At 36.9% G+C, this 17,330-nt stretch overlaps 1 protein-coding gene across 4 annotated transcripts; it reads left to right on the forward strand.

The window, feature by feature from the left end:
• The first annotated feature begins 10,167 nt into the window (after positions 1 to 10,167).
• On the forward strand, positions 10,168 to 12,910 carry LOC129771083 (lysosomal acid phosphatase). Of its 4 annotated transcripts, XM_055774411.1 has the most exons (6): positions 10,168 to 10,247; positions 10,305 to 10,675; positions 11,226 to 11,490; positions 11,555 to 11,797; positions 11,852 to 11,989; positions 12,162 to 12,910. In XM_055774411.1, the coding sequence occupies exons 2-6, from the start codon at positions 10,593 to 10,595 to the stop codon at positions 12,708 to 12,710; spliced, it is 1,278 nt and encodes a 425-aa protein (XP_055630386.1). In that variant the 5' UTR covers positions 10,168 to 10,247; positions 10,305 to 10,592; the 3' UTR covers positions 12,711 to 12,910. The 4 variants fall into 4 exon arrangements, with proteins under 4 accessions (XP_055630386.1, XP_055630376.1, XP_055630394.1 ...); XM_055774401.1 differs by having other exon boundaries at positions 10,244 to 10,675; XM_055774419.1 differs by lacking the exons at positions 10,168 to 10,247; positions 10,305 to 10,675 and adding an exon at positions 10,706 to 10,954.
• Positions 12,911 to 17,330: the final 4,420 nt, after the last annotated feature.

Here is a 17,330-nt window from a genome sequence, read left to right on the forward strand (position 1 = left end):
GCCCGAATGTGAACAAACGCTGTACTCTCCAGATATGGTTTTTTTTTTGCCGTTTGAGAGCATTGAAGACAAAAACGAGTTCACTGCGTGTGAACTGAAAGCAATTCCTGAATACAGCTTCAAAAAGTGTTTCGATGATTAGATTGTTCGTTGGAAAAAGTGTATTGCTTCAATTGCTTCAGAAGGGGTCTACTTAGCACAACGTGATTTGACATATACCACAGGTGAGCTATATTTTTTGTGTCGTACACGAAAGTTACACACACAGATAGGATCACGTGCAGAATCACAGCGTTTTGTTCATAAAATCTAACAAATTTACAAATTTTGTTGATTCAAACCTGTTTTTTCGGTTACAAAATTGAACTAGAGGAAAAAAATAACTATAAAGTCATAACTTTTGCCATGTTTTCAGAAAGCGCGTGAATTTTGCTCATCAAAAATGTCGAACAAATCCTCCTGGAAATTAACCCATCATAAATTGTGTATCCATCACTGTTCCAATGACGGAGCTATTGTTTATGGACGCTGTCAACGAGGCATGCGATGTTGGGATTTAAGTCAGCCGTATCAAACTATAGTAGAGAAACGTTGGTAAATCATATTCTCTATTTTGAATATATATAAAAAAATGAAATCGTGTGAAACACATGTCTACATCAGATATGAGGCTTTTTAGGAAGAAATATATATCCATTTTTTCATTAATTTACAAAATCCATACAAATTTAGGCAATTTTACACATTATTTATTAACACCAACGCGAGGATCCCGAGGCGTCGTGAACAAATTACGTAACGCTAAAAAATGGAAGACAGCTTTGAAGTAGAATTTTGAATATAAATTAGAGCAAAAAAACTATTTTCTCATGGTCACCCTAACTCAACTTAGAATAAAAGCGGCATATCGGTTATTCTAAGAGATAGAAAAAAACTTTGTTTTACAAAGTTGCTTAGCATAACTGGCACTACAACATTGTTGAACTATGTTTACCTCTATCTATAAAGATAAAAAAATGCCAGATTTGATAAAATGTATTCATTATGTAGGCAATTCTCGCGTAACTTTTGAAAAGGTCCTATGTAACAAATGTGAACAAAACGAGTTAATGGATGCACGCTATTAGTTTTCAATCATTGAATGAATTACAAAAAAATCGTTAACGTATCTATCTTTTTCATCTTTTTATCACCGATACAAAAAATATTCAATGTACAGATTCTGCTGTTACTTAGGACGCCACTTTCCTCCGACGCTCGGAACGTCCGAAGTAACAAAACAGCCAAAACAACACGGAGTCGTACTTCGGTTGTTTTGAGTTTTTGTTTCTTACGGGTGTTGTTATCGATTTCAGTGCAATTCAACGAGTGATCTGTCTTTAGAGCGAAATGCTGATATTTGTATTGTTGTTTAGTTAGTTAGTTTAGTAGATAGTTTCAAGTTCTTATCGTGCAACGTAATATGTTCAATGTGCAAACGCGGGCAGTCAAAATGTCCAATGTAACATTTTTCGCTCCGAGACTCCAACTTTAATCTTTTGGTTGCTCAGAGTTATTCTTGACTGTTAGTGGTCAAAGTAGCGATAAAGATCGATAGCTTTAAAGACAATTCGCGGAATAATATTCGGGTCTTCAACTTAGTTTTTCTCGAGTTGCATTGGACCTTTTCAAAAGTTACGCGAGAATTGAATTATGAGATGCTTAATTCAGTGATAAGTTGTATGTATGCGATATTTTTTTTTCTCAAAAAGTCTTCAACCGAACATCTAAATCGAAGGCACCGCAAATGAAGCATTTTTCTCAGTGGCTTTTGGTTACTTTTTCTCAAGTGTCTTATGATGTGGCAATTTTCATTTTTATCTGCATATATTTTTCTGAATGGTTCACGATAAGCCACGGCCAACGATATTGAAGATCCTTTTTTTCTGTGAACATGGTAAATGGAAAGCCCTTAACGCAATATCGTCTTTTTTAGAACTCATTGCAATAAATATAAAAAAAACATCGAACGTGTTTTCATAATATTATGTAAATTAGAATAAGGTTATATGATTTATCAAACAAAAAGAAAATAATTTAACAACTCAGTTTTTATTTTCGTTCGATGAGTTCGATTGTGAAAATATATAAGAAAATCGTCTGGCAACCATCACCTGCGTTCACTAGCGGCAAAACACTCCACGAACAGTTTCGCCGCATTGAAATCCGCATCGCATCGCGTTTACTATCACCCCTATTCTGTATTTCGATCGATTCGAAATATTTCTAACGACTTGATAAAATTCCATTTTGTATTCCGTTCGAGTTGTTTTTGCATTTCCTTCAATCTGTTTCTCTTTGGACTTTAAATGGGCAAAACGTTCGCGAAAGCGAAATTACAACTCGAACGAAAGAGCTTTCACGCAAACGAGCCCGCACCCGCGCCCGCATCGCATCGCGTTCACTATATCCTCGGCCTTAATCTCCAATGTCTGGCCCTGGGAAATAAGATTTGATGTATTATTCTTGGCATATATTACGCAAGAAAGTAAGATAAAGGGTTCTGGTGTCCGAATTAATCTGGTTAAATGGAGTTGACACAAAATTATTTTGTTCAATTTAACAATCGATAGCAAAACGCATAGCAAAAAAAAACAGTAAAATAGGATATCGGTCTTAGTTGAATCTGTGTAGGTTATGTTTGACAACGGATTCCAGTGAGAGCGTGCGAATTGAGCATTTTCAATAGTTCGCGTTTCAATATTTCCTGAACTGATTTAATACCTTCTTTTCGCTTTGAGCTGTGCATTTTCAATTAATAAAGGAAATTAATACAAAAGTACACTTTTGGAATTTACATTCTCTGTGTTTTAATAAGAAAAAAGATAAATGATATTATTTATTTATTATATATTTATTTATTATAATAGGAATAAAATAGGTGAGATTGGAAAAATATGATTAACATCAAGCCACTATTGTAACGTTCTTTTAAAAAATCTGTAAATTCTGTATCTACAGATTCTTGGTTTAAAAAAGTCTCAAAAATCTGTAAAAATACATATTATTATGTAGATACTAGCTGACCCGGCAAACTTCGTCCCACCCAACATTAGTTTTTTGTTATCAATACCGGCAAACATTCACGTTTTCTTACTATGAGCAAGTTCATGGGTCCAATCGCAGAACTGTTCATTCATTGATCTTCTAATTGAATTTACCATTTACTATAAAATTCTTAGTATTTCTAATAAAACTCATCATTATAATATCAGATTATTTTCAGACACGATTCTCGTTCAAGATTTTTTAACCACTTGCAAATAACATGTTTCTCCGTTACATGGAATAAATGTTTTATACAGAAAATATGATAGAATAAAGACAGCCCTAAATCGGACAATTCCTTCCTCGAGTTCTGCTCTTATCAACACATTCGGCGATACTTTTTATTGGTATAGATAAAAGAAGGTATGCGAGTGCGTTTCATCACATTGAAATCCATTTCCAGTTTCGAACAAAGATCAATTTCGCTAGCGCAAACATCAAATGGACTAACAGCACTTGTCATTTTGTAATTGTAGAACATATGGGAATTTAATTTTCCGAATTTTCCCTTTTTCCTTCAGAGTTTTCCGTAAAATTTTCAATTGTCATGTTTGTTTGGAATATTTTTGGTTGAAATACGGGTAATATTCTTATGGGACCCCCTCTCCATTCCAGAGCAGGGAGAGGTGTCATACCATCGTAGAAACATCCCCCCCTCCCTCAGAAAGGTTGAAGGAGTGTTGAGTATCTAACGATCATAGAATCATTTATTGCACCCTAATACCTCCACATGCCAAATTTCGTTTCATTTGCTTGATTAATTCTCGAGTAATGCAGAAATTTGTGTTTCATTTGTACAGCAGCTGCCCCTAAGAGAGGAAGAGGAGTATCTAACCACCGTAAAAACATGTGTTGCATCCTAAAACCTCCACATGACAAATTTCGTTTGCTTGAATAATTCCCGAGTAATGCAGAAATTTGTGTGTTGTATGGCACCCCTCCCTTAGAGAGGGGAGTGGAGAGTCTAACTACCATAGAAACATTTATTGTACCCTAAAGCCTAAATAGGCCTAATTTGGTTTCATTTTCTTGATGAATTCTCGAGTAATGCAGAAATTTGTGTTTAATTTGTATGGCAGCCCCCCTTAGGGATCACGGCTACGCCCCCTTCCCCTATGTCACATTAGGTGACGCAACCTCGATCCCCATTTACATTTCAATTCTATAATAGTGCATATCATAAAACCGATGTTTGTTAAGCTCAATTACGACGTAATTTGTCATGATACACAAAATCCAATTTTTCGCATTTTATATGAAATATATGCTTTGATCGCCATTATATACGATTGTGATTCGATTCCATTTTATATATGACATAAAATATGCCAAGATGTACGATTTAATGCTTGCTGGATATTTTGAAGGTTATAATAGAAATTTAGATGATGAGTAAAACATATTCTTTAGAAACTCAAATTCTTGATAGGGTAAATGATCTTGGTTTGTCCAGTCGAAAATATGATCATGGTTTGCCCACTTTTTTGAATGCTCTAATTCAGCGCTCCTGTGTCAAATAAGGCCTTCGAATGTTTCGAAACATATAAATGAAATTGCCTTTTACATGATTTATAGTAGTTTGATAGTATATTTTTACGAAATCACATGTTTTAAAGGATTATAAAATACACCTTCTATTTGTGTCAATGCGCCCCTCATTCGAGCTAACTTTTAATCGATCACCAGATGATTATTTGGCACGTATTCAGACCTTTTCTGGATTACAACACTTATGAATATTGTAAACATCATGCTTGCTCACCATTTGTATCGGATTTACATAGCTAAACCATTAACGCATTTTGATGAACTCAATTCTGATCATGAGTTGTCCAATTCAATAATGTTGTTTTGTTCACATGATTTCTATGGCAACCGCTTGGCGCGCTGCAGTTTGTTTATGTTTGTTTATGGTGTGCTTCGCGCATAGCAGAAGTATGGGTTTTCTGTGTTGATTGTGTTGAGGTGAACATTTCTAAAATGCCGAAGAAAAGACAATATTCTGAAGAAAGCCTAAATTATGAATGAATCAATATGATGACAGTAAACTCAAGCGATGATAAATGCAACATCTAATTGTGAATTCGAATGTTTTCATTCAAAAATGGAGATTTCTAAAACCGGACAAACCATGATAATTTTTTTGGGCAAACCGTGATCAGAGGTGGTCAAACCATGATCATAATTCTTCTTTAAGGAAAATCGTTAAAAAACATAAAAATTTGAATAATTTCAACACCTTATGGCTAATACTAGCAACTAGAGACTTGGGGCTTTTCAACAAACCTAAACTCGTATCGATTATGTGTGATTTTCATGAAGAAAAATCGATTTGCATTTACTAGTTGCGTAAAAACACCCCAAATTGGACAAACCAAGATCATTTACCCTACATATTTGACAGAATGTATATTGATAAAATGACGATTGGTTCGCCTGGATTTTCGCTACGAAATGGTATTACATTTTCGTATATCTGATAGCACTGGTGATCGTGTTTTCTTCCTTCACCTCAGATACCACTTAACGCACCATATGAAATGCAAGGAGCTGGAATTGACAGGTGGTTCGTTTTCGACAGTATGATGATAAGGCATGGAAGATGCGAGAGGGGATAAAAAGTGACAGCGACTATTTTTGTTTATAAACAAAGCAGGTCTAATTTGTATCAGGGGATAGTAACTTCAAGCAAAAAAGTGGGACCGATTCGAGATTGCTTTTATGTAAACAGTGAACTTTTTTACACTCTAAAAATCGAACAGACTTGCACTGACAACTGAATAATATTGTCAATTTGTGCGAGATGCCTCAAAACAGCTGGGAATAAATATTGTTTATATACAGTAAGTTACATTTAATGCGACGTTTAGATTATTGAACAGACCTGTAATGTGACACGTTAAATTGGACATTTTTGTAAACATCGAGTTCGGGGACCAAATTATGGCGTCACATTAAAGTTGCCATTAGACGTCGACACTGTACCACTCACATCGCCAATGTTCAATTACAGGCCAAAATCGCCTCCAAAGCGACACTGAGTGGTGCCTCGGCATGTCGTATGAAATTTAAATTACTGTATTCTGTTGTTATTTATGTCATAATGCATCTGTCATAATGCATAATGTCATAAGCAATGAACACACATTTATTTTCCACTTGCAACAGTATTCACGATGATTGGATGGATGAAGATACGACTCCTACATGCATCTAGTACGACTATTTTCATGCGTATATATGAATTACTACAGACAACCCAAAAACGAATGGCGGATAACGTTCTTGATAATTATGATAATTATTATAGATTCTTGTAAATACATGTATGTTTGGAATATTACGATAAAAATTATTTTTAAGTCAGAATATTTTTTTTTTAAAGAAAAGTGATAGTTAAAGTTGTTTTTTCTAATTTTTAACTTTTAAGAACGGAAGATTATCTGTTTGCCGGTCTTTTGAGTTCTGATAAACATAGTGACAAAATAAATTAGTTCAACTTCGTCATTCAATTGCACTTAACTCAAAACTGTAGACATGAGATTATGAACTTGACAAACCAAGCTGCCAAGTATGCCAACTCAGCAAACATTAAATCGTATAAGTATCGTATATAGAGCATCGAATATCCGATATTTTGAGTGGTATATGATGCGCCTAAATAGCATATACAGTAAGTTACCTCTAATCCTCGACATACCGAGGCACTACTCAGTGTCGCATTAGAGGTGATTGGCCTGTAATTGGACATTCACAATGATAGTGGTACAATGTCGACGTCTTGTGGCGACTTCCAATCTGGGACCATACTTCGGGTACCAAACTCGATGTTTACAAAATATCCAATTAGAGATGGAAAAGTCCTATTATTTGTATCCCATTACAGGTCTGTCCAATTAACTAAATGTCGAATTAGATGTAACTTACTGTACATGCAAGGTTATTAGGTAATACCTAATAACATAATAAGTCTGTTGTCATACGAATATACGATTCATCACTGCCATAAAAAATGGCGGAAAATATTAAAGTAAAATGTTCGGCCCGGGGAATCACCATTTTTGTATGTATATAGAACCTTTATAAACATTATGTTTGTACAAATAGGAATTAATCAATTGACTTTCAGGGATATAAATGTTTGATATGAGTGGGGGGACGCTTATAAAATTGCTCCGATGGGATTTGAACTCCGGTTGTTTGGATTATCAAGCCGCAGCTATCTCGTACGGCTACCTGAAATATGATTCTAGGGAAATTAAAGTTCTTACATATGATACGAAAGAGTTGCACTCGGATACTTCATTCCTGATTGTTTATTGTGCTTTAATGGAAATATCGCAAAATTTATATAGAAATGGTTAAATAAAATTCAGTACTACATGTTTCAAGTAATTAAATAACATGAAGTAAAAAATTTCATTCTTATTTTAACAATTTAAAACTGCCTTGGGGCCTGCCCAGCAAACATTAAATCGTAAAAAAAAATTTGAGGGGTTGTATCCGAGACACGACAGCTTAGAACGTAGAACTACGCAATCTTTTTTCTTTTGAAATTTGATGGTTTATCATTTCGAATATTATTTGCGAATACGTCGAAATTTCATAAATAACTCTTTAGTAAAAATTTCCGGGGACCCTGAAAATGTTTCATGGCTTGCCTAGTTTTGTAGACTCATTTCGAGAAGCAACGATCATTTTTTGCCCTTGCGAGAACAATACGCTATAATCATATGTCGCAATTCGTTTCTTTATATCAATGCACGCATTGCACTGAAAATTAACGAGTGGCATCTTCCATGCATCGCCATCGAAGACGAATGAACTCTCTGAGTTTCAAGTGTCTATAATTCAAAAGAAGAAGAAGAAGAAGTGTATCGCCATTCAACAAGCATTAAACACGCGTCTAACAGATGCATACAGTTGCAGTGCTAAAAATGAAACATCGCAAGAATGACCGTTTATGAAAAATCGTTTCTCGACTCTCGGTCGATACCGTCAACAAAGTTTCTAAGTTCTATATTTTGCGCAATGAAAACAAGCTACACACAAAAAAAACAAACACTGATGTTTAGAAGCGACCTAAAATCATTTGTACTCTTCTCTTTTTTCGCCTGCTTTGCCATGCCTCGGATGGTTGTGTTAATTGCAATGCCAGATGCACTTCAAGTGAAATATTCACTAGCGTTCACAGCTCGAAGGGATACATTAAACACAAAACGAGCAGAATAAGCGACCTTTGTTGTTTCGGCACAGTAATATTCTGAGAATTTTCCTCAGAGGAGATGCAATACTTATAAGCTAGCGACAGCTTACATACTATGCAAGGATGGAGTTTACTTCGCAATTTTTTTCTTTTCGATCCCCCTTCGTTGTTTCTGTTCTAGCGGCTGCATAAGTTACCCGTTATTGACAGCTCTGTTCGGGATAGCACACAAATAGACAGAACAAATGTATGGAAAAAAAGGGAATGCTTCCATTTTTCATCAATTTAAACCATATACAGACTATGGGATTGTAATGTATAGCATATCAAACAAAAAAAATCTTATAAAAATTTCCAATTCGATTGGTATACAAAACGTTTTAATCCGTTCGTAGCAAAAAATAGTTATTAACGTTAACTTTATTTCATAAAAAAGTGTTTTCTGATTTGGCATCATTAATGTAAGACGTAGTCCTACGTTAAAAATCTAAAATTGGAGGCGATATACATACATCTAAGACACATTACTTGTATGATGTGTATAACTGGCATATGCATATGAAATTGGAGGCCATATACATGTATATGGGGTATATGATGTAATATAAACGATAATTATACGATTTATTATTTTCTAGGATGTATGTATATCGCCTCCACGTTTGCATGTATGGGCTGGCTAGGCGCATCATATACATGCAATTTATATTAACCATACTTGTATGTTTGTGAATATAATCCTCAAAATAAAATAATTACACTAAACCTTCATTTCAAACAACTTATACACTTACCAAATCACGCAATAAATATCAAGAATTGCTGGGAATATCTTATCAATATTCGTTCAAATTTAAAAATGTGCTTAACACCAGTTTTGTTGACAACTTTTATGCGTTCAATTAAATCGTACGATAAATCATATATAAAAATAAACATTCCCACCTTTCATCCTTCATTAAACACCTCGTAGTAGAAATCTGTCAGTATGTATACACTCTCCTACGAAACATAGTGGAAAAAAATATATTCGTCGATGTAAACAAGCAGTGAAAAAGGAGACACTTTTCGACGAGTGATTTGTATGAAGTTCCACTGCCGTGTAGAGGTGTGCAAATCAGCTCATCATGATGAACAGCTCTGATCATATCAGCTCATCTAAATGAGCTGTTCTTTATGAACAGCTCTTCAGCTCAGTTGTCAGAGCCGACTTTCAATTTGGGTCCCAAACTCGATAGCCACGAAGCCAGTTTGAAAATGTTAAAATTCAAATGAAATTTTTCACACCATATTATTAATTACTTGAAACACGTATTCCAGACTATTATTTACAACAGACTCGGCGAGTACAACATTTCCGACATTTTTACTGATGCTTTACATTACAATAGAAAGTTTTCTTCAAAAAAAAAAATCTTATGAGATTTTTGCACCGCCTGCAAACAAAGTGTTTTTCATTGAAATAGAATACTCATTTGATACACAGAAGTTAATTTTCATTAATAATTTGAATTTTAAAAACGTGTTCATTCTGCCTGAGAGCCAATTATTATTTTTGGCGCCCCCTAAACTGGTAAACAAAGCTCAATGCCGTCAACGCGAATATAACAGTTGAAAAGACGAGGGACAAATGAAACTAAACTGATGTCTTAACACGAAGAGCGAGAGACGGTCAGTTCATTTGAATCTTACAGCTCACACACTCTCTTCAATTCTACAGCTCTTTTCTCTCCTTCATCATCATCAAAGTGAGCTGAAGAGCTGTTTGATTTTTTTTGCGAGCTGTTCCGCGTCAACTCACTTCAAAGAGTCGATTTTTCGGAACAGCTCATGAGCGGATGGCACATCTCTACTGCCGTGTTTGTATGCTACATAGCGGTCCACACCAACATATACATACGCTGGGCCGGTTTCAATCGAACTAGCTGTTGTGTCTCACAACCCGTACGATCAGGTGAGTCTCCAGCTAAAGCAGCAGTCCCCGGGAAATGATATGCATGGATATCCACAGCGTATCGCTATCACTCAATCCTAATGGGTCGCCAACGTCGCCAACGACTAATTCCACCAAAGCGAATGGAACTTAGAGCAGACAAGCCCGCCGGTAGTGACCCTTTCATATACCCACTAGCAAACCTCCCACAATCGCTGAATTGCCAATCCCAGCAGCAACAGCAACAACCCTCACGTTCCGTAAAACAGCAATGCAGACAACAACTTGCAGCAGTCACAGAAACACAACAATGATGCCAACAGCGTAAACAAAACCAACGTTTATGCGCAGCAAACACATAGCGGTATGCACTCATCATTGCATGCCATTTGTTATCCTCTTTCTCGGAAAACTAGCCGTTCGTTTGGTCGCTGTCAATTCGAACTCAAGTAATGGCTGCACAGCAGTTCTGACATAACGTTCCACCTTATTATACCGCCTTGATGAAATGCATAACGAAATTTATCTTCATTGCAGTGATTGTTTATGCCGTTTATGCAGCGACTTTTGTTATCAAAGCTTTTTGTTTTTTTTTTGTGTATACATCTCAAGGATATATTGTTAATCTAGATATAAGCTATCTTTTTTATTTTATAAATATTTAGAAGTTACGAGAAGTCAAAACTCAGAGCCCAAACTTGCTGCACTGATCTTGTTTACATTTTCATGTGAGTTCTATTAGTTATCTCATAATCTCAAGAATCAAATTGTTTTTTTTCATATGACTGAAAAGTTTGGAAATAGTTTTGCGACATAATTTTGTTTTTTAATCAAAAATTTTGATATAATCAATTTTACCGAAAACGAAACAAACCAGATATGGTGATCATTGGTCGTATAAATTTGGTTAGAACACAACTGTAACGTTGAAAATTCCATTGTAAAAATCCCGAGAAGTGATAGCTGCGCGTAATTTTTTTTTATCGGTTTCACTACCAGGAAAAAAAAGTCCACCATGACCTGGGACTGCTGGCAAAAGGGGAAACGTGGAATGACCGTATCGGTGTTCTTTCTGGGGAGTATTTGTTTTTCGGTTATGTTAGCCTATCTTGTGTTCGGAGATAGCACCGATGATGGAGGTTTACGCACCCTTCGTATGATCGCGATTTTGTTTCGTCACGGCGATCGTTCTCCTACATCATTCTACCCAAACGATCCCCATCGCAATTATCCATGGACAGGTGGATTGGGTGCACTTTCTGAGGTATGTAAATTATTACGACTATTTCGACCATATTTTCACGACCGCATCTTCATCGCAACTGCAGAGAGGATCCCTACAAATGTATAATTTGGGGAGAAACCTTCGCCCACGGTACTACCGCTTGCTTCCGTCAAATGGACTCTACTCAAAAGACAACATGTATATTGTTAGTAGTGCAGCGGAGCGGTGTATTATGAGTGCTCAAAGTTTCATGGCTGGATTCTTACCCCCACTGGAAAATACTAATCCATTGCCCATTTCTTGGCAACCAGTAGCAGTTAACACTCTTCCGCGAGATCGAGATACGGTATGGATCTCTGTTCTCTTCAGAAGCGTATAATGTATAATTTTTTTTTATCAGATATTAGCCCAGAAGAAGCCTTGTCCTCGGTACGAGCAATCTTTGCAACGTTTGATGGCATACCCACCGAAGGACATACGAGATATGAACGAGAAATACGAAGCACTGTACAAAACTCTCAGTCTATCCACCGGAGAGGTACATTGATTATTTATGCTAGATATTGGGCCTGACGTTCGTACTCCACGGTGGAAACGAAATGAAGCGTATATAACCTTGCATACGAATCATTTAGTTCTCACCGTGAAGTGAAGTTCGTGATCAGTCCCATTTTCTGAAACAATCAATGATCGAAACAAAATTCTCACAGAACATTAGCACGATTTTGGACGTGGAACTGTTGTACAATACGTTGGAAATAGAGAAAAATGCCGGTTTGGAACTGCCCGATTGGACGGAAAACATCTTCCCGGAAAAGTTGCTCCCTCTGGCCGAGCGAAGCTTATCCCTCTTCACCGAAACGCCTCTGATGAAGAAGATTAAAGGCGGTACGATTATCAGTGAGCTGCTGGACAACATGGTCCGCAAACGCGCCGGAATCCTAATGCCCGAGCGATCAATTTTCGTCTACTCCGGTCACGACGTTACGCTGGTGAACTTGATGCGCGCATTGAACATAATCGACCAGTCAACGGGGAAGCCGGACTTTTCCGCTGCGATCGTGTTCGAGCTGCATTACAGCATCACATTTGACGATGACTTCGAGGTGAAGCTGCTGTATTACTTCAACAGTGAAGATAAATACCCCAAGGAACTGCGAGTTCCCAATTGTGGTGATCCTTGTTCTCTCACTAAATTCAGCCAGCTTATGGAATCTGTTTATGTTAAAAACTACGAAGAATTGTGCCAGTTGGTTTAAATGTTGATTGATATAGTTTTACAGTTACCTTTATTCTGATATTAGAAGATTGTATTTACCAACACATGTTATCTGTTAGTGTGTTAATTATTTTGGATGTTCGTCAGTTAAATTATTTGTTAATACTGTAAACTAGTTAGTGTACTGTAAATATTACCAAAAGTACGAATAAAAACTTGCGTGTTCATGATTCAACATTATGGTCGGCGTGTTAATTGAACCTTTTTGCATCTTATTTCATTCGTCCTATTTTGGGTTTTGACGTAGGACTACGTTTTACATGAGGAGGGAGGGGGGCAAATCAGAAAACAGGTCACGTTTTTATGAAATAAAGTTAACGTTTACAACTATTTTTGCTGCGAACGGATTTTAACGATTTGCATACCAATCGAATCAGAATTTTGCTAAGATTTGTTTGATACGCTAAGATTGTTCAAGAGCTGAAGTCGGACGATCTACCAAAGCGTCGTGGGGGCTTTGGTCTTTAGAAAAAGTAGAGTAAGATTCGCCTTTCTACCGAAAAATTTTCTTTAGTGATGAAGCACAATTTTGGTTGAACGTCCCCATAGTCTGTATATGGTTTAAAATGATGAAAATTGGAAGCATTCCCGTTTCCCCATACATTTGTTCTGTCCATTTGTGTGGTTTCCCGAACCGAGCTGTTCCATAACGGGCAACTTATGCAGCCGCTAGAATAGAAACAACGAAGAGGGATAGCGAACAGCGAATATTTGTGAAGTAAACTGCACCCTTGCATAGTAAGTAAGCTGTCTCTAACATATAAGTATTGCATAAAATTCTCAGAATTTGTCTGTGCCCGACACAACAAAGGTCGCCTATTCTGCTCGTTTTGTGTTTTATGTTTCCCCTCGAGCTGTGAACGCTAGCGAATCACTTGAAGCATTGCGATTAACACAACAATCCGAGCCATGGCAAAGCTGGCGAAAAAAGAGAAGAGTGCAAATGATTATAGGCCGCTTCTAGCCATCAGTATTTGGCTTTGTGTGTGTTGCTTGTTTTCGTTGCGCGAAACTTAGAACTTGTTCAGTTCCTGTACATGAGAATAGCACACCTTGGATACGTTTATTTGCCATTAGTGTTTGCTCTCGTGCGCATTGGCTCTGATTTTTCATAAATAGTCATTCTCGCGATGTTTTATTTTCATCGTTGCAACTCTGTGCATCTGTGAGACACGGGTTTGATGCTTGTTGAATGGCGATGCACGGAAGATGCCTCTCGTTAAATATTCAGTGCATTGTGTGCATTGATATAATGAAACAAATTGCGACATATGACCAATTAGTGTATTGTTCTCGCAAGAAAGAATTGTTGCTTCTCGAAATGATTCTACAAAACCACGCAATCCATTAAACCTTTTCAGGGTCCCGGAACTTTATGAAATTTGATAAACCAACAAATTTATAAAAAAAGATTGCGTAGTCCTACGTCCTGCGCGGGCGTGTCTCGAATACAACCCCTTGAATTTTTTAGTTATATTGACTACTAGCTGACCCGGCAAACTTCGTCCCGCCAAAAATTTATTTTTCGTTATTACATTCACTTTTTCTTACTAAGCGCACGTTCATGGGTCCAATCGCAGAACTGTTCATTCATTGATCTTCTGATCTACCCTTTAAAATTACCTTTAACTATAAAATTCCTAGTACTTCTACCAAAACTCGTCATTATAATATCAGATTATTTTCAGACACAATTCTCGTTCAAGAATTTTCAACCACTTGCAAATAACATGTTTCTCCGTTACATGGAATAAATGTTTGATATAGAAAATATGATAGAATTAAGACAGTCCTAAGTCGCACAATTTCTCTCTGGAGATTTGTTCTTATCAACACATTCGGCGATCCATTTTTATTCTTTTAGACAGAAGATGCTATAGGAGTGAGTTTTATCACATTGAAATCCATTTTCACTTTCGAACAAATATCAATTTCGTTAGCGCAAATATCAAATGGACTAACAACGCTTGTAGGCTTGTTGTTGTAGAACATATGGGAATTGAATTTTCGCAAATCCAGAGTTTTCCGAAAATTTTCAATTGTCATGTTTGGTTGGAATATGTTTATTATTTTTATGGGAGCCACCCCTCCCCCCTCATCCATTCCAAAGGAGGGAGGGGTGCCATACCATCATAGAAACATTTCTCGTTGATACACCATAGAAACCTCCACATGCCAAATTTGGCTCGACTTGCTTGATTGTTCTCGAGTAATATAGAAATTTGTGTTTCATTTGATACCAATATTGAGGGGGTTGCAAAAAATGGATAATCGACCATTTATGTTGTTCATAGTGTAGTGTATTCTCCAAGTCAAGCTATTCAGCCATTTTTAGCGGTGGCCAAATTTAATTTCCAAGATCATGGAATACGTAGTTTTATAATGTAATTATAATCAATCAGTCAACAGGAACGGGGTCAATTTTCTATTAATGTGGGATAACTCTACAAACACTCAAACATACATAAAAACAGGGCAAGCTGAATGGAACCATTAAAAAGTAATTGTTTATTTGGGAACTGTGGTCATCTTGGATTTGGATTTCTCATGATCTACTGTGTTCTACCAGTCGAGCACTTTCATTTGATACCCATATTGATAGACCTTTGAAAAAAAATATGGCGTCATTTTGTGATGGCGACCATTTTGGATTTGCATTTTTCATAAATAACTGTGTTCTACTAGTCAAGTCCTTTCATTTGATACCCATATTGATGGAGTTCTGAGAAAATATGTAATCCGCAATTTTGTAGTGGCCGCCATCTTGAATTTACATTCTTCATAAATAACTGTATTCTACTGGTCAAGCTCTTTCATTTGATACCCATATTGATGGGCTTCTGAGAAAATAGGTAATCCGCCATTTTGTAGTGACCGCCATCTTAGATTTGCAATTTTCATAAGTAACTGTATTCTGCTAGTCAAGCTCTTCCATTTGATACCCATATTGATGGAGTTCTGAGAAAATATAGGATTGGGGAAAAAGAAATGTATTTCTGATCGAAACGTTTTATTTAACATACTTAAAATTATCCAATTTAAGTCAAATATGCGCCGTTTTGTTCGCAAACTTGTTGCCATTTAGAAGGCAACTTCATTATCCCCCCCCCATAAAACCCACCCTTCTTATTTGCAAAAAACTCAGACAGCCAGTTTTCCAAGCCTCTTTTGATGCCAACTTAGTATCACCAAGAGCGTTTTGCATGGACCGGAAGAAATGGTAATCACTTGGAACCAGGTCCGGACTATACGGTGGGTGCAATAGGACATCCCATCCTAGCTCCCGTAGCTTCTGGCGGGTCATCAAAGATGTGTGAGGCCGAGCGTTGCCCTGGTGAAAAACAACACCATTCCTATTGATAACTTCTGGCGCTTCTGGTCAATCGCCTGCTTCAAATGGTCAAGCTGCTCACAGCAGAGAACCGAGTTGAGGGTCTGGCCATAGTTGAGCAGATCATAGTGGATAATTCCCTTCCAATCCCACCAAACAAATAGCAAAACCTTCCTGGCCGTCAATCCGGGCTTGGCGATGGTTTGGGCCGGTTCACCGTGCTTCGACCACGACTTTTTTCGGTTTAGGTTGTCGTACGTGATCCACTTTTCATCATCAGTCACCATCTTCTTCAAAAATGGGTTGAGTTCGTTCCGTTTCAGCAGTGCATCGCCGGCGTTGATTCGGTCTAAAAGATTTTTTTGCGTCAACTCGTGTGGCACCCATAAATCCAGCTTTTTTTGGAATCCAATCTTCTGCAAATGTTTCCAAACGGTTTTATGGTCTATACCCAGGTCCTGGCCAATCGAGCGAGTACTCACATGCCGGGATACTTGGATGATTTCAACGATATTATCGGTTTCCACGACGATTGGCCTACCAGTACGGGGTGTATCTTCGACAGCCACTACACCAGAACGAAATCGATCGAACCATTGCTGTGCTGTGCGAATCGTTACAGTATCGGATACATGAACTACACGAATTTTTTCGGCCGCCTTCGTTGCAGTTTTACCTCGCAGGTAGTCAAAAAGTATAGTATGACCCGACGCGATAAGTATAACACAAGATATGTTTAAGTGTTGCCATATATTGACAATATACGACATTTCTTTTTCCCCAACCCAATATGTAATCCGCCATTTTGTGGTGGCCGCCATCTTGGATTTACATTTCTTCATAAGTAACTGTATCCTACTGGTCAAACCCTTTCATTTGATACCCATATTGATGGGGTTCTAAGAAAATATGTAATCCGCCATTTTGTAGTGGCTGCCATTTTGGATTTGCATTTTTCATAAATAACTGCATTTTACTAGTTAAGCCCTTTCATTTGATACGTATATGAGCTATTCAATATGGAATTATTATATAAATTATTCAAAATTCAAAAAAAAATCAAATACTCCGGATAATGGAGTCTAAAATTTCGGATAATCGAGTCCGACCTGTAGTTACAAAGTTATGAATTTTTGAAAAAAAGACATTTTTGGAAAAAGAGGAAAAAGTAGATTTTTCAGTCCACCCTAAATTGGAAATGGTCACCCTACTGAAAAAATAAAAAAAATGCGGGTCTAATATTTTGCGATAAAGAACAAAACTACCACT

The sequence above is a fragment of the Toxorhynchites rutilus genome, chromosome 1 (assembly GCF_029784135.1).
Source record: "Toxorhynchites rutilus septentrionalis strain SRP chromosome 1, ASM2978413v1, whole genome shotgun sequence".
Lineage (NCBI taxonomy): Eukaryota > Metazoa > Arthropoda > Insecta > Diptera > Culicidae > Toxorhynchites > Toxorhynchites rutilus.

Bases quoted from the DNA above. Each gene is read 5' to 3' on its own strand.
- LOC129771083 (XM_055774411.1), top strand. From the start codon at position 10,593: ATGCACTCATCATTGCATGCCATTTGTTATCCTCTTTCTCGGAAAACT. The intron at 11,798-11,851 runs GTATGGATCTCT...TTTTTTTATCAG, and splicing joins TTCCGCGAGATCGAGATACG to ATATTAGCCCAGAAGAAGCC. The intron at 11,990-12,161 runs GTACATTGATTA...AAATTCTCACAG, and splicing joins TCAGTCTATCCACCGGAGAG to AACATTAGCACGATTTTGGA.